The following is a 27423-nucleotide window of genomic DNA, read 5'->3' as shown; positions in this document are numbered from 1 at the left end:
TGGGACGCCCCGATGGCCCCGTACCTCCCCCCAGCGCTTCCAACGGCGCTCGGCACGTAGTAAGCGCTTAACCAATACCGACATTGTTGTTATTTTACGGAGGAGGTCACGGAGGAGTGAAGTGACTTGCCCCAGTTCACACCGCAGACGAGGGGCGGGGGCCGGGATTCGATCCCGGGACTTTCTGACGGCCAGGCCCGAGCCCGGGCCACCGGGCCGCCACTTACTGAGTGCCCAGCGCCCAGCAAGCGGCGGAGGACGGGTGGCGAAATCGGTTGGCGAACTGTGCTTTTCACGCGCCTGGATGCGGCGCTCGGCGCACCGTAAGCGCTCGATGAACAGGGGGAAGCAGCGCGGCTCAGTGGAAAGGGCCTGGGCTCCGGAGTCAGAGGTCGCGAGTTCGACTCCCGGCTCCGCCACCCGGTCAGCGGTGCGACTGTGGGCGAGTCACTTCTCCGCGCCTCAGTTGCCTCACCTGGAAAACGGGGATTAACTGGGGCCTCGCGTGTGGGACGACCCGATTCCCCCGGATCTCCCCCAGCGCTCCGCACGGAGTAGGCGCTTAACCGATGCCAACGTTAGTCTTACGAGCCGAAGGGCGAGTCAACGAATCGGATCCCTCGGGAAAGGGGCCGATCAAATTCAAGACCCAAAATAAGACTGACTGCGCTGCGATGATCAGTCTGAGAAAAACGCATCGTAGAGGCCAAGGAACGCGGAAGCTCCGCTCCGCAGCCGCTGGCCGACGGCATTCGTCAGTAGCCGAAAGCCACCCCTCGCCCGAGCCCGGGAAGGCCGCCCGGACCCCCCCCCCCCACGCCGGCCCACCCCCCCTTCCGATCCGTTTGTTTATTTTACGGCATCTATTAAGCCCTTACATTGTCCCAGGCACTGTACCAGGCGCCGGGGTGGATGCGAGCAACTCGGGTTGGACGCGGTCCCTTCCCCGCACGGGGCTCCCGGTCGTGATCTCCGTTCTCCAGCTGAGGTGAACCGAGGCCCAGAGAGGTGAAGTGACTCGCCCGAGGTGACACAGCAGACCCCGGGGAGGAGCCGGGCTTAGAACCCAGGTCCTCCTGACCGGCTCCATCCGCCGGGCCACGCTGCTTCCTCCCATCCCTCCGTCTCCTTCCGTTCCCGTAGTCCCGGGCGCAGAAGTTACGATTTTCCTCAGGTTCTCCCTCCGGGACTGAGGGGTTTCGTTGACGGGAGATTTTCATTTAAACTGCTTTCGGTAGAGCCACGAGAGCTCAGGGTTGGGGTTTTTTTGGGTTTTTTAATGATATTTAAGCGCTTACCACGTCCCAGGCACCGTATTAAGCGCTGGGGCAGTGCAAGGTTGGCCCCAGCCCGCGTCCCACACGGGGCTCACTAGTCTCGATCCCCATTTTACAGATCGGGGACCGAGGCCCCGAGAAGTGAAGTGACTTGCCTAAGGTCACGCGGCAGACAGGGATCAGAACCCGAGAGACGGGGTCTGACGGGGTTGCCCGGGGACGCCGAGAACCCCCCCCCCCCCCCAGAGTCGGGGCCCGGGATTTTACCCAGCGCTCAATAAATACCGTTGATCGTTGACTGATTAGACCGCGCGCCTCACACGGGGAAAGGACTGTCTGACCCGCTTCTAACTGTTTCGACCGCGGCGTTCAGACGGTGCTGATTTATACGTTATAATCATCTGCTCGTATTACCGTCTGTCCCCCACCCTCTAGACCGTCAGCCGGTTGTGGGCAGAGAACGCGTCTGCCCACTCTCTACAGGCCTCTGCTGAGGATTCAGTACGGCGTCTCGCGCGCAGTAGGCGCTCCATGGTAAGCGCTCGCCCGACACCGTTATCATCGTGGGGCTCACCGTTCTAGTACGAGGGAGAACAGGCGTGGAATTTCCATTTTATAGATGGGGAAAGGGAGGCACAGAGAGGGTTATAATAATAATAATAATAATAATAATGTTGGTATCCGTTAAGCGCTTCCTACGCGCCGAGCACCGTTCTAAGCGCTGGGGTAGACACAGGGGAATCGGGTTGTCCCACGTGGGGCTCGCAGTCCTCATCCCCATTTTACAGATGAGGTCACCGAGGCACCGAGAAGTGAAGTGACTCGCCCCAGGTCCCAGAGCTGACAAGTGGCCGAGCCGGCATTCGAACCCATGCCCTCTGCCTCCAAAGCCCGGGCTCTCTCATCGAGCCGCGATCTGTTAAGCGCCTATATGTGCAGAGCACTGTTCTGAGCGCTGCAGGGTCATCAGGCCGTCCCACGTGAGGCTCCCGGTCTTCATCCCCGTTTTCCAGTTGGGGAACTGAGGCCCAGCGAAGTGAAGTGACTCGCCAAGGTCACACGGCCGCCGAGTGGCGAGCCGGGACTCGGACCCACGACCTCGGGCCGGGAAGCAGCGGGGCGGCAGTGGAAAGAACCCGGGCCTGGGAGTCCGGGATCGTGGGTTCGAATCCCGGGGTCTCCCACCTGGCAGCTGGGGACTGCGGCGAGTCACCTCACTCCGCCGGGCTCGGTTCCCTCATCCGTCAGATGGGGATGAAGACCGGGAGCCTCACGTGGGACGACCCGATGACCCCGCGGCTCCCCCAGCGCTTAGAACGGTGCTCGGCCCACAGTAGGCGCTTCACAGATGCCAACGTTATTGAATACCGTTAAGAGGGAAACAAAAACTCCGCCTGACCTCCGCGGGTGTCGGCCGGACCGCCAGGAAGGGTCCCCCCCCCGCCCCGCCCCCCGCCCCGGCCTCGAAAGGGAGTTGATCCTCACGCGGCGGTCGCTTCCACAGTGCGGGGGAACCCGTAAAACCAGTGCAAATGATTTATGCGCAGCAGATGGGACTTCTAAACCCGGACGCTCGAGGAGCTGAAGACTTTACGGTCTAATAAAGCCGCGGGGACGCAGATCCGGCTTGAGTCCGTTCGGGTTCGGGGTTTCTCACTCCCCCCCAGCGAGGCCCGGAGCCCCGGCTGGCCTCGGGAGTCGCTCCCGGGACGAGCCGGGAGCGCCTCCGGACGCTTCGGCCCAGCGTGGGGAGGGGAGGCGCCGAGTCGGGACGCCGGGCTTGGATCCGTCCCCGCGCCGGGCCCTCGACTCTATTCACCGCCACCGCCTCCCCGATCGGACCGGGCGGCCGTCCGACGGCAGGGACCGTCTCCATCTGTTGCCGACTTGTTCATTCCAGGCGCTTAGGACAGCGCTCCGCCCAGAGTAAGCGCTCAACAAATACTATGGAACGAATGAACGAACGGGGGAGGGTCCCGACCGGCCCGTCTTCCCTCGCTTCCGGAGTTGTCGCCCCAGGTTGCCGACGGGCCAGCGGGGAAGCAGAAGAGAGCGGCGGAGCGCGGGCCCGGGAGCCGGAAGGGCTCTAGACCGGGCCCCCGCCTGCCGCCGCGTGATCTCGGGCGAGTCGCGTGCCCTCTCCGGGCCTCCGTTGCCTCCTCTGTAAAATGGGGTTTGAGACCGGGAGCCCCACGCGGGAGCCCTAGATCACCTGCCACCTCCGCGGAGCTCGGCACGGCGCTCGCGCACACGGTAAGCGGAGAAGCGGCGGGGCTCGGCGGAAAGAGCCCGGGCTTGGGAGTCAGGGTTCACGAGTTCGAATCCCCACTCTGCCCCTTGTCGGCTGACTGCGGGCGAGTCACTTCACTTCTCTGGGCCTCCGGTTCCCTCACCTGGAAAACGGGGATGAACTGTGATCCCGTATCTACGCCGGCGCTTACAACGGCGCTCTGCACGTAGTGAGCGCTCAGCCAGATACCAGCATCGTTAGCACCGAACACGACCGGGTGAATTCCTTCGGCCCCCCACCGCCCCGTCCCGCCGGGGACCGGCCGGCGCGGAGCCAAGGACCACGCGGGGAGCGGTTGGGCAGCTCGGTTTAATGAGATCCACAGCAGGGCACGGCCCCGGGCGCCTCGGATCGCGGCCGCGGCGGCGCCGACCTCTCCGACGGACGCGGAGGGCCGGCGGGGAGCGAGCGGGGGGCGAGACGGAGCCTCCTCCTCCTCGGAGGCCGGGGGGTGGGGGCGGGGGCGGGAGAAAAGCAACGAGACGATCCCAAGGCATCCGCTCTCCCCGCCGATCATCTCGGGTCCGGGCTTTCTCCGGGGATGTGGCCGAACGCCGAAACGGGGCTGAGAGGCCAAAGCCGCCCCGACCCGCCTCAGACCTCTCCCGTGCGGAGAACCCGCCGAACGAAGCGTCGGGAAGCCCTCCGACCTGCGTCCCCCCGGGTCCCACGGCGTCGCTAAGCAATTCCGCCCGGGGGCCGGGCGTCCCGGTGCCGGCTCGGCCTCGCGGGACCCCGGCGGGGGCCGAGGCGAGACGGACCGGCCCGACGGAGCCGTGTCGGCCGGGAGACCGTCCTCCTCCTTCCGGGCCGGGTCCGACCGGAGGGGCCCCTCTCCCGCTCCCCGGGGCCGGAGCCACTAGGGCAGCGCGCCGGGGCCGGCCTCCGCCTCCTCCTCGCAGCAGGACTTGCCGCGCTTCCCCGACCCCTTGGCCTTGAACTCCGTCGTGCTGCCTCCTGAACGCGGTGTCGTTTCATGTGGCGTTGCGGCTCTTTATCCTATCGAACACCCTGGGACAGATTTGGGGATGGGGGGGGGCGGGAAACAGAGGATTAAGCGCCCGGTCGGCCGCGATGTTCGCCTCTTTGTTTCTCATGGTATCCGTTGAGCGCTTACGATGCTCTCGGCGCTGGGGTTTTTGGCGGGTTTTTTTTTTTACGGCGTTCGGTAGGCGCTTACTACGGATCGAACTTCGTTCTCGGCGCCGGGGCAGATCCGGGTTAATCGGGCCGGACGCCGTCCCCGCCCCACTTGGGGCTCACGGTCGAGGCAGGAGGGACGACGGGGGAACTGAGGCACAGGGAAGTGACCCGCCCAAGGTCACGCAGTCAAACGTATTTACTGAGCGCTTACCGTGCGCCGAGCACGGCAGTGAACGCTCGAGAGGATACAAGCTTGGGACCGGGAGCCCCGCGTGGGACGGGGGCCGTGTCCAATTTGTCTGCGTCCACCCCGGTGCTCGGTACGCTGCCGGCACGTAGTAGGCGCCTCGGTGGTAACCGGTGGTACCGGTAAAGCACTCGCCGTAATCACTCGCTCAGCCTAAGATGCTTGCAGGAGATCCGTGCCAGTGTACGCGCTAAGCCCTTGCGGGGGGGGGGGGGGGGGGGGCACGAGCAGATCGGATTGGACACGTACCCTGTCCCGCGCTGGGCTCCCGGCCTTAATCCCCATTTTACGGATGAGGTAACCGAGGCACAGAGAAGTGAAGTGACTCGCCCAGGGCCAAACAGCGACGAGTGGGCTCGGAACCTTCCGGCTCTCGGGCCCGGACTCGCTCCGCTGCGCCACGCTGCTTCTCCCTAGGCCACGGTGTCACCGCTGTCCGTATTATCACTGGAACAGACGCGGCGGTAAAGGGCGTGTCACTGGCGGGATCAGAACCCAAGTCCTCGGACTCCCGGGCCCCGTTGCTTCTCCGCCTTCTAGAGCCCGCGGGAGGCTCCGCCTGGGACTCGGGAGGACCCGGGTTTCAATCCCGGCCCCGCCCCGGTCCGCCGCGTGACCCCGGGCGAGTCGCTTCGCTTCTCCGGGCCTCATTCGCCTCGCCCGGAAGACGGGACGAAGACCCCGCGCGGGGCTGGGACCGCGTCCGACACCCCCCCCCCCCCCGCCCCCGGCGCGAAGAGCGGCGCTCGGCACGAGGTGAGCGCTTAACGGACGCCATCGCCGTGGTACCGAGCGCCGCCCGGACGCCGCTGCGACTGCCACTGCTATCGTTAGCGGGGACCGGGGCGGCCTCCGGCATCCGGCGGGGTGCCCGGCACGGAGAAGGCGCTTAAAGACCGTCGTCATTCTTACCTGTCGCACTCGCGGCACGGGAAGGCCCCGGGCGGTCGGTGGGCGGCCCCCCGGCTGGGCCGCGGAGGGGGTGGGCCGGGAGCTTCTGTCTCTCTTGCCGCCCCTGGCCCGGGTGGGCTCGGGCGCCGGCCGGAAGCCGCTTCTGGCCTGGATCTGCCCGCGGGGAGTCCCGCCGTCAGCCCGGGCCGTCCCGCCCTCCCTCCCGGGAAGAAGGGCCCGCCGGGAGGGGCGCTGGGCCGAACGCCCCCTCCCGTCGCCCGAGGGAGCCCGTCCGCCCCTCTCCCATCAGGGAAGGCCCCCCCCGCCCCCCGGCCCGCCGAGGCACGGCGAGACGAGGCCGGGTCTCCCTCCGCGCCCGTGTGGGAAAACCCGGCGGCGGAGGAGAGGTTCTCCGCACGCGACACGCCGTTGGGGGGGGGGGGGGGCGCGCGGGAGGGGGCGGGGGCTGGGCGGGAGGAGAGGAGGAGCGCGAAACCCCAACGGGACCGAAGGATTTCTCGGCCCCGACTGGAAACTCGGGTTCCTAGAAGCGGGAAAGAGGCAGAAAACTGGAGCGCGGGGGCGCGGTCCCCGTCATCTCCCGGGGCGGGAGGTGTCTTCCGCCCCGGCGGAGGCTGCCGGGGAAGGACGCGGCAGCGACGGACCGTATCGGGCGTCTCCGGAGTGCACCGGGCCGGGCTGGGCGCCCGGGACGCCGGCGCCACCCGGGCTCCCAACGCGTCGGGGAGCGAGGCGGCCCGGAGCGCGACCCGTCAGGGTCGCCGCGGAGCTACATCTCGGGAGATTCGGAGGAGGGCGGCGGAGGTGGCCTGGGCGCAGGAGGCAGGCCCGGTTAGGCGGAAATGGACCGAGAAGGGAAAAAAAAAGAAATCCCGCCGGGGGGCCGCGAGGCTGGGGCGCAGCCCGGGAGGAGGGGGCGCGGGCCAGCCCCGGCCCCGCCGCGGGTCTTCCTCCGAGCTGTGCCACTTAACGACGTCGGTATCCGTCAGGCGCCTGCTATGTGCCGGGCACCGTTCTAAGCGCCGGGGGAGGTACGGGGTCATCGGGTTGTCCCCCGTGAGGCTCCCGGTCTTCAGCCCCGTTTTACAGATGAGGTCAGTGAGGCACGGAGGAGTGAAGTGACCTGCCGAAGTCCCACAGCTGACAAGCGGCGGAGCTTCGAAACGGCCACGAGCACAGCGCTCGTTTGGTTTCTCACCGGGGCCGTTCGACCCGAAGGCCTTGTCGGGCAGCCTCCCCCGCCTCTCCTGCTACCGTTGGGCTCTGCCTCCTCCACCCGCGTCGTTCGGTCGGTCGTATCTGTTGAGCGCTTACTGTGGGCCGAGCGCTGCGCTGAGCGCTCGGGGGAGTACGCTACAACGATAAGCACGCCACGACCAGAACGGCGTCCACCGCAAACATCCCCCTCGGGTGCGAGGGACGCCCGCGCTGACGCCCCGAAGCCCGATCGGAGGGGCCGACTTAGAACAGAGAAGAGAATCCTGGTTTCAAAAAGGAACAAACGGGACAGACCCAAGCCCACCCAGCGGAAGATAGAATAATGACGTCGGTATCTGTTGAGCGCTTACTGTGCGCAGAGCACCAAGCGCCGGGGGAGATACGGGATCGTCGGTCGTCCCACGTGAGGCTCACGGTCCCCGTCCCCGTTTACAGAGCAGGTAACTGCGGCACAGAGAAGTGACTCGCCCGCGGTCACACAGCCGACGGGCGGCCGAGCCGGGATCCGGACCTACGACCGCTGACCCCCGAGCCCGTGCTCCTTCCGCTGAGCCACGGCGCTTAGGGGCCCCGCCGACAGAACGGCCGCCCAAGGGAACGCCCGACCAAACGCCGAAAAATACGGTTGACGGGGGAAAGAGACCGGAAACTCGGTCCGACGGGAAACCCGGACAGGGTCGGGATTTCCCTCTCCGAGGAAAGGCTCCCGATCCGTTATTTCCGGGAGGCGGAGGCGGCCCGCTCGGGGGAGACGGGCCGGCGGCGGGGTCCCCTCCGCCCGCCTCAGCCACCTGTCAGCCCCGTGACCGTGGGCGGGTCACTTCACTTCTCTGTGCCTCGGTCCCCTCATCTGTCAAATGGGGATCGGGACCGGGAGCCTCACGCGGGACGACCCGACGGCCCCGGATCCCCCCCCCCCGGCGCTTAGGGCGGCGCCCCGCGCGGTGGAAGCGCTTAACCTATACCGACGCTCCGATCACCCGGTCCTCCGAGCCGGGGACTCGGCGCGTCTCTGTCGTCGGGCGGGAAGGGTTACCTTTCTGGCCGTCCTCTCTCCCTCGTCCCGTTCCTTCTTGACCCCGGTTTCCCTCCCCGACGCTCTGCCGGAGTCGAACCTCATCATCCTCTTCCAGATGTAATAATACTCGACACACTGGGCGACGTTCTTCGTCTTCACCTGGGGAGAGAGGCCGCGGGTAGCGGGGCGGCGGGCGGAGGCCGGGGCGGTCGGCGGCCCGCGTCCGTCCGAACCCGCCGACGGGCCCGATCCCCGAACGCCTAGAGGAGCGGTGCCGCGGAGCGGACGGAGCCCGGGGCTGGAGGCGGGAGGTCACGGGTTCTGATCCAGCTCCGCCACCCGTCCGCCGCGGGCCGCCTCACTTCGCTGGGCCTCAGTCACCTCATCCGCGAAAACGGGGATCGACCCCGTGCGCTCCCCGGGGACGGCGACTCCAGCGGACCCCGTCTGCTCGGATCCACCCCGGCGCCCGGCGCGAGTAAGCGCTTGAAAGATACCGTCCCTATCACCGAGCGAGCGTCCTCCGTCCCGAGGAGTGCTTAAGCGCTCGGAAATATCGCCGACCGACCTGCCGGCGGGGGGGGGAGGGGGTGCGGAACACCGTACTAAGCACTTGGGAGAGCACGTACGCCGACAGGCCGACGCGTTCGCGTTCCGGGTCCACAGCAGCAGTCGGTCCGTCGGGCCGTCGTATTTACTGAGCGCTCACCGGGGCCGAGCGTTACGCCGAGCGCTCGGGAGAGCCCGGTATGACAGTATTAAACAAAAACAAACCACGTTTCCTGCCCGCCAAGAGCTTACAGTTTTAAAGGGATACTTAGGGAGTGCTTACGGGTGCCGGAGCACTGGAGCCGAGCGCTCGGGAAAGGACAATACACACAGTGGGTGGACACGTTCCCTGCCCGCAGCGGGTCTTCAGGTCTAGGCGGGAGGCGGGCACGTAGAGGAGTAAGTTCTGGCTAGTTATACTAAGTGCCGCAAGCTGAGCGCTTACCGCGTGCGGAGCACTGTGACCGAGCTTAGGGAGCGATGACGACGTGATAACCGTGGTATCCGCGGAGCGGTCGCTCGCGGTGTTTGAGGATGATGATAACCTCGGTATCCGTGGGGCGCTTACTAACGTGCCGACGCTGTCGAGCGCCGGGGTCGGACCCCGCCTCCGTCCCAGGCGGGGCCCGCGCTCTGAGCGCCATTCTCCGCCCGAGGGAACCGAGGCACAGAGAGGCGACCTTCCCGGGCCCCCGCTCCACCCCCTGGGCCGCACCGCTTCACGACAGTGGCCGACGACGACGACGACGCGTCGGCATCTGTTAAAGCGCTCACTACGCGCCGGGCACGTTCTAAGCGCGGCGGAGATCCGGGTCACCCGGCGGTCCCACGCGGGGTCACGGTTAATCGCCATTTTACAGACGTGGTGACGAGGCCCAGAGAAGTGAGGCGACTCGCCACGGGTCACGCAGCTGACGAGGCGAAGAAGCAGCGTGGCTCAGCGGAAAGAGCCCGGGCTTGGGGGTCAGAGCCGCGGCTCGACTCCCGCCCCGCCGCCCGTCGGCGGCGGGACCGTGGCGGGTCGCTTCGCCTCGCGGTTGCCTCGGCTGCCTCGTCTGTAAAGCGGGGGTTAACCGTTGAGCCTCACGCTGGGACGGGCTCCGATCACGCCCGTATGCACCCCCGCGCTCCGAACAGTGCTCCGCACACACTAAGCGCTTGGCGAACGCAACGTTAAAACGGGGATTAACCGTGAGGCCGTCCGCGTGGGACCACCCGACGGCCCCGTATCTCCCCCGCGCTCAGAACGTGCTCTTGCACCTAGCGAGCGCTCAACGGGATACCGGTTTTAAATTAAGCGGCAGAGCCGGGATCCGAACCCACGACCGCTGAGCCACGCCGCTTCTCTATCTGTTGAGCGCTTACCAGGTGCCGGGCACCGTAGCGGGCGCTGGGGGGGACGCGGTCCCCGTTCCCGGGGGCCCCCGGTCCCATCCTCATCCGACCGACGAGGGAACGGGGGAACGGAGACGTCAAGCGACCCGCAGGCCGGGGGCGGGGGCCCGCGGCCGCCCCCCCCCGGCTCTCTGCCCCCGCTTCCGCCGGGCGACGCGGTGGGGCCTTACCACCTTCTGCACCAGGTAGAAATCCTTCCTGTGGGCGTAGAAGGCCTTTCTAAACAGCTGCTTCTCCGCGGGAGTCCAGACGTCGGAACCTGCGGGGGAGGGGGAAGGCGATCCGGGTGGGGGCGGGCGGGCGGCGGAGGCCGGGGCGCGGATGAGAACCGTCACGGTACCGGTTAACGGCTCACCCGCGCCGGGGGGGGGGGCGCGATCGGGTCGGACGCGGTCCCCGACCCACCACGGGCCTCGCCACGTCATCCCCCGTTTTCCCCACGGGGTGACTCGGCCCGGGGCGAGGGCCGGGATCGGAACCCGGGTCCTCCCGACGCCCCGGGCTCCGCCCACCGGGCCCGCGCCGCTTTCCCCTCACCCTCCCGATGGACGCGCCGGGCTGGGCCCGGGCGGGGGGGGGTCGAGGCGGGGCGCGAGGTCGGAGGGGTCCTTCCCCCTTCCCTCGGCACCCCGCTCCTCCACGGTTCGCGCCCGCCGCCGCGGGAGGCCGCGGGCAAGTCACTTCACCTCTCCGGGCCTCATTCCCTCATCCGGAAAACGGGGATGACGACCGGGAGCCCCCCGTGGGACCCGATGACCCCGGATCTCCCCCGGCGCTTAGAGCGGTGCTCTGCACGTAGTAAGGGCTTAACAGACACCAACGTTATTCGTCGTCATAAGGAACGGCCCCGGAAACCGGGAACTCTGAAAACGGGGGGGGGGAGACGGAGACGGGGGAGTCTTGGGGCGGCCCAAGGGTGGGAAATGGGTGGTCCAGCCCTTTAAAAGGTCGGTCCCCGGTGGGGAGAAGACCGGGACAGGAACCTTCCCTACCACCCCGCTCAGCTGCAAGTCGGCACGGGTAAAACCCTCCGGGCTGTTCACCGAGCAGCCTGAAAAGGCAGCGTCGGCTCGGTGGACGAGAGCCCGGACGCTTGCAGATGGCAGAGGTCACGGCGTTCGAATCCCGGCTCTGCCACTCGGCAGCCGTGGCCACTCGCTTCTCTGGGCCTCGGTGACCTCGTCTGGGAAACGGGATGAAGCCGGGAGCTCCTGGGACGGCCTCGTTCCCCTGTATCCCGCACCTAGTAAGCGCTTCCCGAATACCGACATCGTGATTGAGTTCTGCCGTGCGACCCCGGGCGAGTCGCTCAACCTCTCTGGGCCCGAGTCACCTCCCGAAGACGGGGAGCCCCGGGCGGGACAGGACCGGCGTCCCGGTCCGTCTGCCCGTGTTCACGCCAGCGCTGTCCGACGGCGCCCGGCCCGGGGTGGGGGCTTAACAAATCCCACAGTGACGACCGTCATTATCGTTATCGTCACTATCATTGATAAGGTCCCACGAGCAGAGCCCAAGCCCCCGAAGTTAGTTCACCTGTGTAATGGTAGTCGGCCAGGGGTGCGACGCTATTTCTGCGGCCCCTTAATCAGCAGGCTGTCCAGGCCTCCTGGAAACCAAAGGAATCACGGACTCGCCGGCTCTGCCTTTCCGACGGCGGGGAGAAGCCGCGGGGCCCCGGCGGGGCCCGGGCCTGAGCGCCACGGGGACCGGGTTCCGACCCCGGCTCCTCCCCTCGTCCGCCGGGCGACCTCGGCCGGCCGCTCGTCCGTAAAACGGGCATCGGGGCCGCGGGTTCCACGGGGCCGGGGCCGGGGGCCCGTTAGCTCGGATCCACCCCCGGCCGGCCTCTGCGGTAAGGCGGCCTGCCAGATACCCCCGAAGGCGGACCAGAGGGAGAGGGTCGGCGCCGGCGGCACCAGCGGCGCGGCCCGGCGGCCGGGCCCGGGACTCGGACTGGTCGCGGATTCCGCCCCCCGGCCGCCGCCGCGTGACCTCGGGCGAGCCGCCTCCCGCTCCCGGGCCTCGGCTCCCCGTCCGTCGAACGGGATCGCGGCCCGCCGCCCCACGCGGGGGCCGGACGCGTTCCGGCCCGACTACCTCGCGCCTACCCCGGCGCTTCCGACGGTGCCCGGCCCACGCCGAGCCCTGGACGCATAATAACGTCGCTGTCGGTCAGGCGCTCCCTACGTGCGGGGCCCCGTTCTAAGCGCCGGGGCAGACACGGGGGAATCGGGTTGCCCCACGTACCGAGGCACGGAGGAGCGACTCGCCCACGGCGACGGTTCCGGGATCCGTCGAGCCCCCGCTCCGGCCGAGCGCCGCGCCCCCTTCCCGGGACCCCGGGGCAGTCGGAGCCGGGCGGCCCCGCGGCCGCCCCCTTACCAGAGTGTCGCCCTTTGGCTTCGTGCAGGCAGTGGAGGCCAGTTCGAGGTTGGTTCCCCCGCCGGGCATCGCGCTGGAGCACGCCGTGCTGCACAGCTCCGTCACTGCGGGCACAACCAGAACCGAAGCGAGGGGCGTGACGACGCTGACGGTCTCCGTTCGAGCGCTCGCCGGGTGCCGAGCGCCGTTCGGAGCGCTGGGGGAGACGCGAGGGTCACCGGGCCGTCCCGCGTGGGGCTCCCGGTCTGCAGCCCCGTTTCACGGACGAGGCACGGGGAAGCGGGAAGTGACCGGCCCAGAGGCGACCGGCACGGGATCGGAACTCGGGACTCCTGACGCCCAGTCACGCCGACGGTCGCGGCGTCCGTTAAGCGCTTTGCTACGTGCCGGGCGCTGCGTGACCGGGGGGGGGGGGGGGGGGGCCCTCTGGCTCGCAACGCGATTTCGAGGTATAGCGAGAAGCGGCGCGGCGTAGCGGAGAGAGTCCGGGCCTGGGAGTCGGAAGGTCCCGGGTTCTAATCCCGGGCCCTGCCGCCCGTCTGCCGCGTGACCCCGGGCGAGTCACTTCACTTCTCTGTGCCTCAGCGGCCCCGTCTGTGAAAGGGGGCTTAAGGACCGTGAGCCCCACGGGGGACCACCTGACTGCCCCGCGTCTCCCCCAGCGCTCAGAGCGGCGCTCTGCACGCAGCGGGCGCTTAACGAATACCGACGTTATTCGCAGGAGTAGCAGTACAGTGCTCCGCGCGGAGTAAGCGCTCAACGAATACCATCGAACGAACGCAATCTAATAAAAAAGACACATTCCCGCCCGCGACAGTCTAGAGGGGGAGACGGGGCAACGGTCTACGCAAATGAATCGCAGATACGTACATCTGTGCCGCGGGGATAGGAGGGACGAACGGGGGAGCGAGGCGGGGCGACGCGGGAGGGGGTGGGTGGAGCGGAAAGGGGGGCTTCTCGGAGGGGACGGGCCCCCGATAGGTTCCGAGGCCGGGGAGAGCGACGTCCCGTCGGACGCGAGGACGCGGGCGAGAGGTCGGCGGCGCCGGGGGCGCGGCGGGGTGGGGGCGACGGGCCGAGACGGGGAGGGAGGGGGGGGCAAGGCGGGACGGGCACCTCTGTTCTGAGCCTCCCGGTTGCTGGGGAGGTCGCCCCAGGGCTTCCACACTAAGGAGGCCGTGTGCTCGTCCCTCGCGGCCAGCGACCGGTGTTGGAGGCCGGGGGCTCCGCCTGAAACCGGCTGCCCGTGTTGATGCGGCCCTGGAAAGGAAGGAACACGGAGGGAGCCCCGGGGGACGGGCAGGAAGGGACGCCCGGACCGGTCTGCCCACCCCGCCGGCGCAGGACCCGGGAGGGGTGAGGGCTTAGCGATGATGGTGTCGGTACCCGGGAAGCGCCTCCCGCGCGCGGGGCACCGTTCTAAGCGCCGCGGGAGAACCGGGGTCGTCGGGTCGGCCCACGTGAGGCTCGCGCTCTTCATCCCCATCTGACGGACGAGGTCACTGAGGCGTGGGCCCGTTCGGTGACTTGCCCGCGGTGGCCCAGCCGCCGGGCGGCGGAGCCGGCATTCGAACCCGTGACCTCTGACTCCCGAGCCCGGGGGCCTTCCGCCGAGCCCCGCCGGCCGAGCGCGGCCCGCCCTTCGGGATCGCCCCGGCCGACGGGAGCGGCCGCTACGGAGACGCCAGACCAACGGGAATGACGATCCCCGCGCTGTCGCCGAGCGCTTGCCACGCGCCGGGCCCCGGGCGGCGGGGCGGACCCGGGCCCATCGAGCCGGGCGCGGTCCCCACCCCGCGGGGGGCCCGCGGCCTCAATCCCCATTCTACGGCCGAGGGGACCGAGGCCCGGAGCGGCGACGGGACCCGCCCGAGGTCGCCCGGCCGACGGGCGGCGGGGCCGGGATCAGAACCCACGACCCCCCCCCCGGCCCCGGGCCCGCGCTCCGTCGGGCGGGGCACCGGCCGGGGACCGGGAGGACCCGGGTTCCCGGCTCCGCCGCCCGCCGGCCGGGCGACCCCGGGCGGGTCGCGTAACCTCTCCGGGGCTCCGTTTTCCCGTCCGCCCAACGGGGACCCGATACCGGTTCGCCCTCCCGCTCGGACGGCGAAGGCCGGCGGGGACGGCGGAGGATCCCGTTTCCGGGCTGCGGGCCGGGCGGGTCCCGGGTTCCCGGGCCCGTCCCTGAGGGTCTCCCACCTGGCCGCCCGCCCCTCCCGGACCCCCGGCGGTCGCCCGCCTCCCTCCGCGTCCGACGGAAACGCCTCCCCGGCGGCTTTCAGGCGTCCGTCCCCTCGCCCCCCTCCCACCCCGACCCGGCCCGCACGCCTGGCCCCTCTGACGCCGACCTTCTCCCCGGGGCCTCCGGGCCGTCCGTCCCGCCGCCGGCCTCCCGCCCGCGGCCCGCGGCCCCCTCCCTCTTCCTAACCGACGGGCGACGGCTCTCCCCACTTGCGAAGTCTCATCGTCCGTTCCTTCGCTCGGCAGGATTCACTGAGCGCTTACTGTGCGCAGAGCACCGTGCTAAGCGCTCGGAACGAACGGGCCGGCGACCGACGGGGACCGTCCTCGGCCCTCATCTCCTCTCCTCCCGCTCCCGTCCGCCGCGCGCTTGAATTTGCGCCCTTGATTTCCCCCTCCTTCGGTCCCGCATCCCTCGGGTCCGCGCCCGTGACTCATCCGTCTTTTACGATAATGATAACGTGGGCATCCGGTGAGCGCTTGGTATGGGCAGGGCACCGTCCTAGGCGCCGGGGGAGATACGGGGTAATGAGGTTGTCCCACGGGAGGCTGACAGTTGAGCCCCACCTCTGACGGGGATTAACCACGAGAAGCGGCGTGGCTCAGCGGAGCGAGCCAGGGCTGGGCAGTCGGAGGTCACGGCTTCGAACCCCGGCCCCGCGCCCCTCGTCCGCCGTGCGACCGTGGGCGAGTCGCTCCACTCGGCTGGGCCTCGGTTCCCTCGTCTGGAAGGCGGGGATGAAGACCGGGAGCCCCGCGTGGGACGACGTGATGACCCCGCATCTCCCCCAGCGCTTAGAACGGTGCTCCGCGCACAGGAAGCGCTTAACCGATACCGACGTTATTCTTAGGAGGTGGCGGACACCTTCCCTGCACGTTGCCCCGGTTATCAGCGGCATTTACCGAGCGCTGGCTGCGCTACCGAGCGCTTGGTACGGTACGACAGAGTCGGAAGGCACGGCCCCCGCCCACGTCAAGCTTCCAGTCTGGAGGGGGAGGCGGACACGAGAAGCGGCGCGGCGGCAGGAGCCCGGGCTTGGCAGTCAGAGGTCACGGGTTCGAATCCCGGCCCCGCGCGCCCCCCCCCCCCCCCCCCGTCAGCCGGGTGACCGCGGGCGAGTCACTTCGCTGCTCTGGGCCTCAGTTCCCTCATCTGGAAAACGGGGACGAAGCCCGGGAGCCCCACGTGGGACGACCCTGCATCGGCCCCGGCGCTTAGAACGGTGCTCCGCGCACAGGAAGCGCTTAACAGACACCGACGTCATCATCATTCTCACTATAAACGCCCCGACGATAATTGCCGTTATCGTTTTCGACGTCATTTAGAAAGACCCACGGACAGCCGTGCCCCGGAGCGAGCTAGCGCGCGCGAGAAAGCGTAGGCGCGGAAGCGCACGGGACGCGGAGAAATTCGACGCGGGGACAGGAGGAGACGGGGGGGGGGGGGGCGGGGGAGATTTAAGCGCTTAGAACAGTGCTCGGCACACAGCGGGCGCTTAACAGATACCAACATTATTACTAAGGGGCAGAGATCGCTCCTCGAACGTCTCTCCTCTGCCTCCCGAACCAACTCGCGCCGGCTCTTGCCGCCCCCCGCCCCCCCCGGGCCCCGACTTACGGTTGGACGGCGGATCTGGGATCGTCATCCTTCAAAATACTTATCCCGAGGGAGGCGTCCACTGGATCTGAGGAAGGCGCGGGGATCGATTAAAAAGAAAAAGAGAAACCCTCAAGCGGGGCGGGGGTCAGGCGACCGAGCAACCCCTCCTCCCCCGTCCGTCGCTCTCGGCTCAGACGATGACGACGACGTTGGTATCTGTTAGGCGCTTACTATGGGCCGAGCACCGTTCTAAGCGCCGGGGGAGATGCGGGGTCCCCGGGTCGTCCCACGTGAGGCTCACGGTTCGGCCCCGTTCGACAGATGAGGTCACCGAGGCCCGGAGAAGCGAAGCGACTCGCCCACGGTCACCCGGCTGACCCGGGGGGGGGGGGCCGGGATTCGAACCCGGGACCTCGGACTCCCCAGCCCGGGCTCTTTCCACCGAGCCACGCCGCTCCTCCGAGATCTCCTCCTCGAGAAACAGCGGGGTCTAGCGGAGAGGGCCCGGGCGTCGGGGGAGCTGGGTTCTAATCCTAGCCCCGCCCCGGGTCCGCGGGGTGACTCTGGGCAAGTCATCCGTTCACTCGATGGTATTTACCGAGCGCTCACTACGTGCGGAGCACTGGCCTAAGCGCTCGGAACGGACAAGTCGCAGAGAAGCCGCGTGGGCCGGTGGAGAGAGCCCGGGGCTGGGGAGTCAGGGGCCGCGGGTCCGAATCCCGGCTCCGCCACCTGTCAGCTGGATGACGGCGGGCGAGTCGCTGCGCGTCTCCGGGCCTCAGTTCCCTCGTCCGGAAAATGGGGATGGAGACCGTGAGCCTCCCGTGGGCCAACCTGACGACCCCGGGTCTCCCCCGGCGCTCGGCACGTAGTGAGCGCCTAACAGACGCCGACATTATTACTGCATCTGTCCGGGCCTCGGTTCCCTCAGCGGGCAAACAGGACTCGGCTCTACGCGCGACGTGGACCGGATCCAACCCGATTAACTCGGATCGACTCCGGCGCTCAGTAGGGCGCCTGGCAACGTAGCAAGCGCTTAAACACCGTAAAGAGAACTTGGCGCCGGGACCCCCGGCGGGGTCCCCCGCCCGCTGCTGCGTCACCTCCCGAGCCTTCCGCGCCGGGGCGGATGCGGTCCCCGTTCCCGGCGGTCCCGCCTCGCTCTCTCCCCACCGGGACCCCCCCCCCCCCGCCCCCGCCCAGGCCGGCCCCGATCCCAAACTGCCGGGCCGCGGGGGCCTCGTCGGGCCGCGGGGGCCTCGGGTTCCGATCCCCGCTCCGGGCCCGCTGCTGGGTGACCTCAGCTAAGTCACTTACCCTCCCTGGGCCTTCCCTCCCCCCTCCCGGCCCCTCGGCACTTCCGCCCGTATCCGTCCCGTACGGGTTCCCACCGACGTCCGTCTCCCCCTTTAATAAGGTTGGCGTTGGCTAAGCGCTCACCGTGCGCGGAGCACCGTCCTAAGCGCCGGGGGACGTACGGGGGGAACAGGTCGTCCCCCGCGAGGCTCACCGTCAGTCCCCCTTTTCCAGATGAGGTCACCGAGGCCCGGAGAAGCGAAGCGACCCGCCCGCGGTCGCCCGGCTGACGGGTGGCGGGGCCGGGATTCGAACCCACGCCCCGCGACTCCCAAGCCCGGGCTGTTCGCCCTGCGCCACGCCGCCTCTCGTTTTACGGTTCCTTTGGAGCGGAGGCTCGTCGTGGGCGGGGAACGGGTCTCTCCACTCCCCCGGCGGGCCCTCCCAAGCGCTCGGTCCGGTGCCCCGCGCGCCCGGGGAGCGCTCGGGAAATACGCCCGACGGACCGAACGGGCCGGGCTCGCCTCTCATTCGTTTCCGTTCCCGTCCGCCTCCCCCTCGGGACCGTCGGGGGCGGGGGACCGTTCCGCTGTACTCCCCCCAAGCGTTCGGCCCTGCGCCCTGCCCGCGGCGAGCGCTCGCTGGGTCAGCGCGGCTCGGCGGAAAGAGCCCGGGCTCTGGAGACCGAGATGGTGGGTTCGAATCCCGGCCCGGCCGCCTGCGTGACGGCGGGCGAGTCGCTTCTCCGCGCCTCAGTTCCCTCATCTGTAGAACGGGGACGGAGACTGGGAGCCCCGCGTGGGACGAGCCGACTCCCCCCGTGTCCACCCCGGCGCTCGGGACGGCGCTCCGCGCGTCGTGAGCGCTTGACAGACACCGACGTTATTAAGTGCGGCCGACCGGGCCCCCCGGTTTCCTCACGGGGCCGAGACGGCCGTCGTCCGTCCCTCCCTCCCTCCTAGACCGCGCGGGGCCCGACGGGGACCGAGCGGGCGATCCGAGGCGGCGGCGGCCCCGGAGAGGGGGGCCGGGATTCCTCCGCTCACCCAGCAGGATCCCGTACAGGTTGCCGGGGTCGGCCTGGGGCGAGGAGGAGCAGAGGAGGTTGAAGTAGAGGCCGGAGCCCTCGCGCACGGGGCTGAGCATGGGAGGCGGCGTGTACGGGGACTGTTCCAACAGGCCCCTCAGCAGATGGTCCCAGAGGAAGAGCGGCGAGCGCAGGCAGCTCTTGTAGCAGCCGCCGGTCCCCGGCTGGATCCGGCCCCGGGCGGGCGACCGCGGCGGGGGCGACGGGACCGGCGGCGATCGGGGCCGCGGGCGTCTCTTGGCCCTCCCGGGCGAGGCCGCCGCCCTCGGCCCGCTCCCGACCTGAGGGAGGAGAGCGTCCGGGTCGTTCCGGGGGGGTCCTTTTCCCACCCCGCGGGGCTGCGGGGGGAGGGGGGAGAGCTACGGGGAACGACGGAGACCCGGAGCAGAGGGGCTGAGACGGGCACACGGACGGACGGACCCGCGGGCGATAACCGAGGCACGGGGACACGCGGAGGGACGCGCAGAGGGTGACCCGGTCACGGACAGACGCGGGCGTACACGCGGGGGACGGCGGGGACGGAGTGAGGCGGTCGCAGAGACGGACCGACGGGAGAGACGGGCGCGCGCGCGCGGAGGACGGCGGGGACAGGACGCGGAGCCGGACGGCGGTCGCGGACCGCCCCCGGAGAGGGACGGAGAGGCGCGGAGACGGAGGGGCGGACGCGGACGCCCGCGGGGACGACGGAGGGACGGAGACGGAGACGGCGAGAAGGGGGCGAGAGAGAGACATCGCGTCGTCCGTCTGTTCTCCTCGGAGGGTCTGGACTGGGTCTTCGGCCCAGCCCGGCCTCACGGGGGGGGAGTAATCACGGCGGGGAAGCGACTTCGGTCTCGGCCTCCCCACCCGTGACTCGAGGACCCCGGTCCCCGGGCGGACCTCCCCGGAGGAGGAGAGGAGGATTCGGACGTCGCCGTCCCCCGGCTGCGGCGCGCGGACCGCGTCGCCCCCGTTCGGGAACGGGCTCCCGCTGGCATCCCCGCCACCCGCCGGGGGAACCGAGCTCGCAGGCGCCGGCCACCCACCTGGGCCCCGTCTCGCGCCGGTGGGCCTCCGGCCGCCGCGACGATCGGGGGCGGCTCCGCCGGGGCCGCCCGAGGCCCGCCGCCTTCCGGGCCGCGGGTTCCGTCGCCTTCCGGCCAGGGGGACGGTCCCTTTGGGGGGCAACGGTGCGCGTCACCCGGCACGCCGCCGAGGGCCATCGCGGACGGGCCCGTCCCCGTCCGACCCTCGGGCCGAGCCGGGGGGCCCGCGATGGGCGCCGAGGGGGCGGCCGGGGCCGCCCTCCTCACCCCCCGGACCGTAAGCTCCTCGCGGGCGGGGAACGGGTCCGGCACGCCGTCCCCTCCCAAGCGCTCAGTCCGGCGCACGGCATCCGGCGAGCGCCCCGGCGACCCGACCGACTCTTTACCTGCGTTTCTGGCCTCTCGAGGGGCGCCCGCCATCGGTCGCCGCGAAAGCAGAGATGGCCGCTCAGCCCCTCCTCGGTGTAGAACCGCCGGCCACAGCCGTGGCAGGCCGCAGCGCCGCCCGGGTCCGGCCGTGCCGGGGGGACCCCGCCGATCCTGGACCTGGGAGGGGGGCGGCAGGGTTTCGGGGGGGGGGGGGAGCGCGCGTCACTCGGGGGCCGAGGCCCGACTGCCGCCGATCGGGCCCTTTCACACCTTCCCACTCCCCACCCTGACCCTCCTTTCCCCCTACAAGGGCACGGTCGACGCTAAGACACGCCGACGGCACGGAAAAAACCCCGACGCCGACCCCGGGGCGGGTAGAAGCCAGAGGGGAAGGGGCTCCGGTTCGGGAAGGCGGGGGGCGTTTCAGAGGGAAGAGATCGCCGCGCCGTCGGCGTGCTCACCTGGCGAGGGTCCCCCTTCCCCGCCCCCCACCCCCGATCCATTCATCTCCGACTGCCGAGCAGATACGCCCTCCCCGCCGCCCCCGATTTTCTTCTCCCGTGGCCTCTAAAACATCCGGCCGGCTCCCCGCCCCGCCCCCGTCCGCGGGGCAGGCCGAGCGTTCAACGTATCGCGCGGAATTCCTGAAATTTCGAGGCTGCAAATGGAAAACACGTGTCAGGAGAGATGTGGTTTCTTTTTTTCCAACGCCCCCCCCCGATCTCCTGCCCCGGGCCCTCGTCGTTTTTGAAAAATAAAAGGGTCCGGGAGGACGGGCGCCCTCCCGTCTCCGGGAGGGGTGGGCACGGAGCCGAGGGGGGTAACGTCTGAGGAGGGGAGCCCGGGAGCCCGCGATGCCCGTCTGCCCTCTCTCCGCCTAGCACGGAGAAGCGGTGTGGCCTAGGGGACAGAGCCCGGGCCCGGGTTTCGACCGAGCCGCTCCGCTTCCCCGTGCTTCACTCCGCTCGCTGCACCCGACGGTAATCGCCATCGTCGCGGCGTCTCTTCCGCGCTCACTCTGCGCCAGGCGCCGCTCCGAGCGCCGGGGCGGGCGCGGGAGAGTCAGGTCGGAGAAGCCGTGCGGCTCGGCGGCAAGAGCCCGGGCTCGGGAGTCGGCGGTCCCGGGTCCGAATCCCGGCTCCGCCGCTCGGCAGCCGCGGGACCGCGGGCCGGTCGCTACACTCCTCTGGGCCTCAGTGACCTCATCTGGGACAGCGTGAGCCCCACGTGCGACAACCTGATGACCCCGTATCTCCCCCGGCGCTCAGAACGGCGCTCCGCGCATGGTGAGCGCTTAACAGATTCATTCAATAGTATTTACCGAGCGCTCGCCATGCGCGGAGCCCCGGGCCAGGCGGTCGGAACGGACGATTCGGCAACAGACAGAGACCGTCCCCGCCGGTCGACGGGCTCACGGTCTAATCCGGGGGGAGACGGACGGACACGAAACGAGACGACTTAATCGCGATAAATCCAGTCAAGGGGACGGCCACCTCATTAACAAAATAAATAGGGTAATAAAACTATATCCAAAGGAGCACGGTGCTGAGGGGAAGGGAGGGGGGGGAGGAGCAGAGGGAGAGGGGGCTTAGCCGAGGGGGGGCGAAGAGGGAGCCGAGGGAGCAGAGGGAAGAGGGGAAGCTCGGTCTGGGAAGGCCTCCTGGAGGAGGTGAGCTCTTATCATCATTATCATTACTGTTATCATTCACTCTCCTCATCTGCACAACGGGGAACCGATCGCCGGTCTCCCTCCCACTTAGAAGACGCGCCCCCCCCCCCCCCCCAACCGGGACGGGGCCGGCGCCTGAGCCCGGCCGTGAGCGCCCCGCACCGCCCCCGGGGACCCTCCGCCCCTTCGCGAGGCCTCCGCCGCTTCCCTTACGGCGGGCGCGACCGGAGGCTCGCTGCGGCCGGGAACTCCGTTCCACCGGACCCTCCCGAGCGCGCGGCCCGGGGCTCCGCGCGCGGGGGGCGCCCGGCAGACGCCGTCGACCGAGGACGGACGCCTCCTCCCGTCTCCGACTCCCAGGGCGGCAGTCACGGGGGGGGGGGCGGCGGCCACCTCCCGTCCCAGCGATGAGGGACCGGCCCCCCGGGGCCGACGGAGCCCCCCGCGACCCCCTCCTCTGCCCGGCGAGGCCGGGAGGGGCCCCGACCCCCGTGGACTGGCGGATGGAGCCTGGGCGTCAGAGGGCGTAGATTCTAATCCCGGCTCCGCCACGTTTCCGCTCTTGGACCTCGAGCGAGTCGCTTCGCTCCCCTGGGCCTCGGTCACCACATCTGTAAAACGGAGATCGGGTCCGTGAGCCCCCCGCGGGACGGGGACCGGGTCCCACCTGGCTCTCTCGGGCCCGCTCCGGGTGCCGGGCGCGGAGTAAGCGCCGGAGAAATGCCGCGGCGATGACGGTGATCATCGTCACGGTCGCGTGCGTCAGAGGCGGACCCGAGTCCGCCCTTGGAGAAGCTTCCCGACCGGCTTCCTCTCCTTCCCCGGGGGGGGGGGGGGGGGGGGGGGGGATCATCTGTGGAGGTTCGAGCGGCTAAAAAATCCCCCCCCCCCACCTCCCACCCAACTGCCTTCCCGGGTGGTCTCTTCCCACGTCCCCCCCGGGTGACGCTCAGCGGACTTCCCGTCCTCGCCGCCTGCCCGCCGGGTGCCCTCGGGCAAGTCATTTCTCTGCGCCTCGGTTTCCTCCTGGTCTCGTTCTCCCTTCCCTCGGCCCTTGGGGTGGGACTGGGTCTGATCTGACCGCACCCTTTCTACCCCGCTCTTCCCCTCTTCAAAACCCTACTTAAAACTCACCTCCTCCGAGAGGCCTTCCCAGACCGAGCTCCTCTTCTCCCTCTACTCCCTCTGCCCACCCCCCCCCTCACCTCTCCGCAGCTAGACCCTCTTTTTCCCCTTTTCCCTCCGCTCCTCCCCCTCCCCCTCCCCATCCCCACGGCACCGTACTCGTCCGCTCGACTGTATATATCTTCGTTACCCTGTTTATTCTGTTAATGAATTGTACATCGCTTCGATTCTATTCGGTCGCCATCGGTTTTACGAGACGTTCCTCCCCTCGACTCTGTCTATCGCCGTCGTTCCCGTCCGTCCGTCCCCCCCGGTCGGACCGTGAGCCCGTCGGACGGCGGGGACCGTCTCTATCTGTTGCCCACTTGTTCGTCCCAAGCGCTTAGTACAGTGCTCCGCACATAGTGAGCGCTCAACAAATACTATTGAATACCCCGCCGCTCGGCAGAGTGCTTGGCACGTGCTAACCGCCATCCCGCCTCCGCCACTTGTCAGCTGCGTGACCTCGGGCAGGTCACTTCACTTCTCTGTGCCTCGGTTCCCTCATCTGTAAAACGGGGACGGAGAGCGTGAGCCTCCCGGGGGACCGCCCGAGGACCCCGTACCTACCCCGGCGCTTAGAACGGTGCTCGGCACGTAGGGAGCGCTTAACGGATACCGACACTAACCACTTCACCCATTATCAGGGTACACGGAGGCTCGGGGGTACCTGCAGCCCCCCAAGAGGCTGGACTCGGTGAGCCTGTCGTGGGCAGGGAGCGGGCCCGTTAGTCGTTGTACTGTTCTCTCTCAACCGCAGCGGGGCTCGGCGGAAAGAGCCCGGGCTCGGGAGTCAGAGGCCATGGGTTCGAGTCCCGGCCCTGCCACCTGTCAGCCGTGGGACCGCGGGCGAGTCACTTCACTTCCCTATGCCCGTCACCTCATCTGGAAAATGGGGATTCACCGGGAGCCTCACGTGGGCCGACCCGATGGCCCTGGATCTCCCCCGGCGCTCCGGACGGTGCTCTGCACGTAGCAGGCGCTTAACGGATACCCGCATCATCACTATTACTATTATTATCATCATCATCATCATCGCAGCGCCCTCTCAAGAAACGGGACTGACTGAGCGAGGCCTGCGGCACCCAGGCCTCGTCCCCTTACAACGTCCCCGCCGGAATTCCTTAACTCTCCTCCCCGCGCGCGGCCCACGGAGGGAAGCCGGGCCCGGGAGTCAGGAGATCCCGGGTGCGACTCCCGGCTCTTCCGCCTGCCCGCCGCGTGCCCGTTAACTTCCCCGCTCCTCGGTTACCCCGCCCGTCACCCGGGGACCAGGCCTGGGAGCCCCACGTGGGACGGGGACGGGGTCCAAGGTGACTACGTTGCACCTACCCCAGCGCTTAGCACGGGGCCCGGCCCAGAGTAAGCGCCTGATGACACCCAGGTTGTTGTTGTTACCCCGTCGGGAGAGCCGCCAAGGCCAACCTGGCTTAAGGCTTCCCTCCTCCCCCTTTTGGAAGAATTCTGATTGTCCTGAATGGCGGAACCAAGCCCCACACCAATTTAAACCCAAGATGATAACGTCTTATTTAGCACAGACAGGGACGAGCCCCCAGATCTCCGCCCCGGGGGGCTTTTTTCGGCCGAGTAGATGGGGGGACACTCTGACAGTTAAGTAGGCGTGCGCAAAAACCCAATTCCAACCCTCTCGTCTCTAGTCTTCTAGAGAAGCAGCGCGGCTCGGTGGAAGGAGCACGGGCTTGGGAGTCCGAGGTCATGGGTTCGAATCCCGGCTCGGCCCCTTGTCAGCTGGGTGACTTTGGGCGAGTCGCTTCGCTTCTCGGTGCCTCGGCGACCTCGTCTGTAAGATGGGGATTAAGACCGTGAGCCCCAAGTGGGACAACCTGATTCCCCTGTGGCTACCCCAGCGCTCAGAACAGTGCTCGGCACACAGTAAGCGCTTAACGAATACCGACGTTATTATTATTAGTCCATATTTACCCGGCTAGATCATCACCGACCTTTTTAAATGTTTTCTCAAATGCTTTAAAAAAAAATATATATATATAATTAAAATGCAGGGCCCACGTGGCCAGGTAGAACTGGGAATCAGGAGACCGGGGTTGCAGCCCCAGCTCGGCCCCTCGCCTGCTGAGTAACGGAGGGAAAAGGTGCGGTATTTGCCAAACCGTGCTTTCTCCGGCTTTTACCGCGGTAGGCCGCGCCGGGTGGATACCCCGTCGTCAGCCCCTGCGGGCCTCGGCTTCCTCATCTCGAAACCGGGGGTTAACGTTCTTTCTCCCCCTCAACTGGGAGTGCGGGGCAGCGCCGTCATCCGAGCCGCTGTCCCGTTAGTCCAGGCGCTCATCCCGATCCGCCTGGATGACTGCGTCAGCCCCCCGCTGACCTCCCAGCCTCCCCCGCCCCTCTCCACTCCAGTCCACACTTCACCTCGGCTACCCAGATCGCTCTTCCACAGAAACGTTCGGGACCCGTCACCCCGCCCCTCAGAAAACTCCAGCGGGCGCCGATCCGCGTGCTCCAACGGAAACGCCTCGCCACTGGCTTTAAAGCAGTCCGCCGCGTCCCCCCTCTCCCGCCTCACCTCGCCTCTCTCCTTCCCCGGCCCGGCCCGCGCGCTCCGCTCCTCGGGTGCCTCTGACCTTCTCCCTGGGCCTCCGGCTCGCCCGGCCCGCGTCCCGCCTCCTCGAATCCACCGGCCAGCGACCCTCCCCGCCTTTCGAAGCTTTATCGAAGGCCCGTCTCCTCCGGGAGGCCTTCCCTAGGCCCCGCTTTTCCTCATCTCCCGCTCCCTTCTGCGGCGCCCCGACTTACTCCCTTTGCTCTCCCCCCCCGCCCCGCCCCGCCCCGCGGCACTTACGTCCGCGTCGGTCATTCATTTCTTTACATCTGCACATTTACGTCCGCCTCCCCCTCGAAACCGTCGGTCGGACCGTGAGCCCGTCGATGGGCGGGGGCCGTCTCTGTCTGTTGCCGACCTGTCCGCTCCAAGCGCTCAGTACGGCGCTCCGCACACAGCAGACGCTCGATAAATACCATCGGACGAACGGACGTCAGCTCGCCGTGGGCGGGGAACGTGTCCACCGACTCCGCCGTACCCGACTCTCCCAGGCACTCGCTACGGTGCCCGGCCCGTAACGAGCGCTCGATAGATACGACCGTGATCACCTACCGTGCTCTCCCAAGTGCTCTGCACGCGGCTAGCGCTCGATAAATGCCGCTAACGGTTGGGTTCGGCACCCATCCGTCAGAACTCTTAAAAACGACTCTCTTTCCTTTGCGCTTACCCTTCAGGTGACAAGGCTTTTCTCTCTGGATTACGAAAGCTGGAGACATTTCCACCCTGAAGATTTAAAGAGATCCGGATATTTTAGACTCAAAGTCCGGGCGGACAACAAGACGTGCACCTGCTCGCTCTTTAAAGGAAAAGGAAACTTTCCACCACCCGACGACGACCGGAGAACCGGTCACGCACGCCACGTGGCCGAAGGCTGCCGTCGTTATGAGAGAATCGGGACCGAACCCTTATTTTCCAGAGGAGGAGACTGAGGCCCAAGAAATGGAGCCACCTGCCCCAAGTCATCCGGCGGTCAAGCGGCGCAGCCGGGATTAGAACCCAGGTCCCCCGACTCCCAGACCCGAGATCTTTCCGCTACCTCCCCTTCACTCAGCCGGAATAATAATGACGATATTTGTTAATTCTAAGCGCCGGGGGAGATGCGGGGTCATCGGGTTGTCCCCCGAGGGGCGCCCGGTCTTAATCCCCACTTTACGGCTGAGGTCACAGAGGCCCAGGGAGGTGAAGCCACTTGCCCCGGGCCCCCCCAGCTGCCAGGTGGCGGAGCGGGGACTCGAACCCATGACCTCTGCCTCCCAAGCCCGGGCTCCTCCCGCCGAGCCGCGCTTTTTAAAGGCCGACGGGACTAGAAATAATAAACGTATTGCTGTCGTCGGTATCCGTTAAGCGCTTACTACGCGCAGAGCACCGTTCTAAGCGCTGGGGGAGATGCAGGGGAATGAGGTCGTCCCACGGGAGGCTCCCGGTCTTCATCCCCATTTTCCAGAGGAGGGAACTGAGGCCCAGAGAAGTGAAGCGACTCGCCCACAGTCGCCCGGCTGGCAAGCGGCAGAGGCGGGATAATGACGACGATGTCGGTATCCGGCCAGCGCTTCCTACGCGCAGAGCGCCGCGCGAAGCGCCGGGGTCGATACAGGGTCGTCGGGTGGGCCCACGTGAGGCTCCCGGTCTTCGTCCCCAGATGAGGGAACCGAGGCCCGGCCCACGGTCGCGCGGCGGAGCCGGGAGTCGGGCCCGAGCCCGGGCCCTCTCCACTGAGCCGCGCGGCGGGGCGGCCATCCGTCGTACCGACGGAGCGCTTACCGCGTGCGGGGCGCTGGACCGGGTCCTCGGGCGAGGACGGCAGAGCAGACGCAATCGCCGCCCACAACGAGCTCACGCCGCCCGTCCTCCACGTAGGCCACGGCCACCCTCCCCACCTTCGAAGCCTTGCTGAGGTGCCGCCTCCTCCCAGAGGCCTTCCCCTCTTTCCCGCCCGGCTTCCTCTCCCTTCCGCGTCCCC

General features: G+C 68.4%; 1 protein-coding gene across 1 annotated transcript in view; it reads right to left on the bottom strand.

Moving 5' to 3' along the window:
- Positions 1-3981: 3981 nt before the first annotated feature.
- The window catches only part of ZNF541 (zinc finger protein 541), a 43268-nt gene continuing 19826 nt past the window's right edge, over positions 3982-27423 (bottom strand). Inside the window, 18 exon segments of the mRNA XM_039912172.1 lie at positions 3982-4550; positions 4553-4578; positions 5870-6022; positions 6340-6392; positions 8124-8264; positions 10220-10308; positions 11583-11605; positions 11607-11655; positions 12432-12470; positions 12473-12535; positions 13548-13655; positions 13658-13688; positions 16290-16357; positions 18615-18822; positions 18825-18936; positions 19655-19809; positions 20067-20226; positions 26131-26186. Of these exon segments, the coding sequence (XP_039768106.1) occupies positions 4246-4550; positions 4553-4578; positions 5870-6022; positions 6340-6392; positions 8124-8264; positions 10220-10308; positions 11583-11605; positions 11607-11655; positions 12432-12470; positions 12473-12535; positions 13548-13655; positions 13658-13688; positions 16290-16357; positions 18615-18822; positions 18825-18936; positions 19655-19809; positions 20067-20226; positions 26131-26186 (1839 nt within the window). The 3' untranslated portion in view covers positions 3982-4245.

This window comes from Ornithorhynchus anatinus, chromosome 5 (assembly GCF_004115215.2).
Source record: "Ornithorhynchus anatinus isolate Pmale09 chromosome 5, mOrnAna1.pri.v4, whole genome shotgun sequence".
Classification (NCBI taxonomy): domain Eukaryota; kingdom Metazoa; phylum Chordata; class Mammalia; order Monotremata; family Ornithorhynchidae; genus Ornithorhynchus; species Ornithorhynchus anatinus.
The sequence above is the reverse complement of the archived record's forward strand: the minus strand, read 5'-3'. Positions and strand labels throughout refer to the sequence as shown.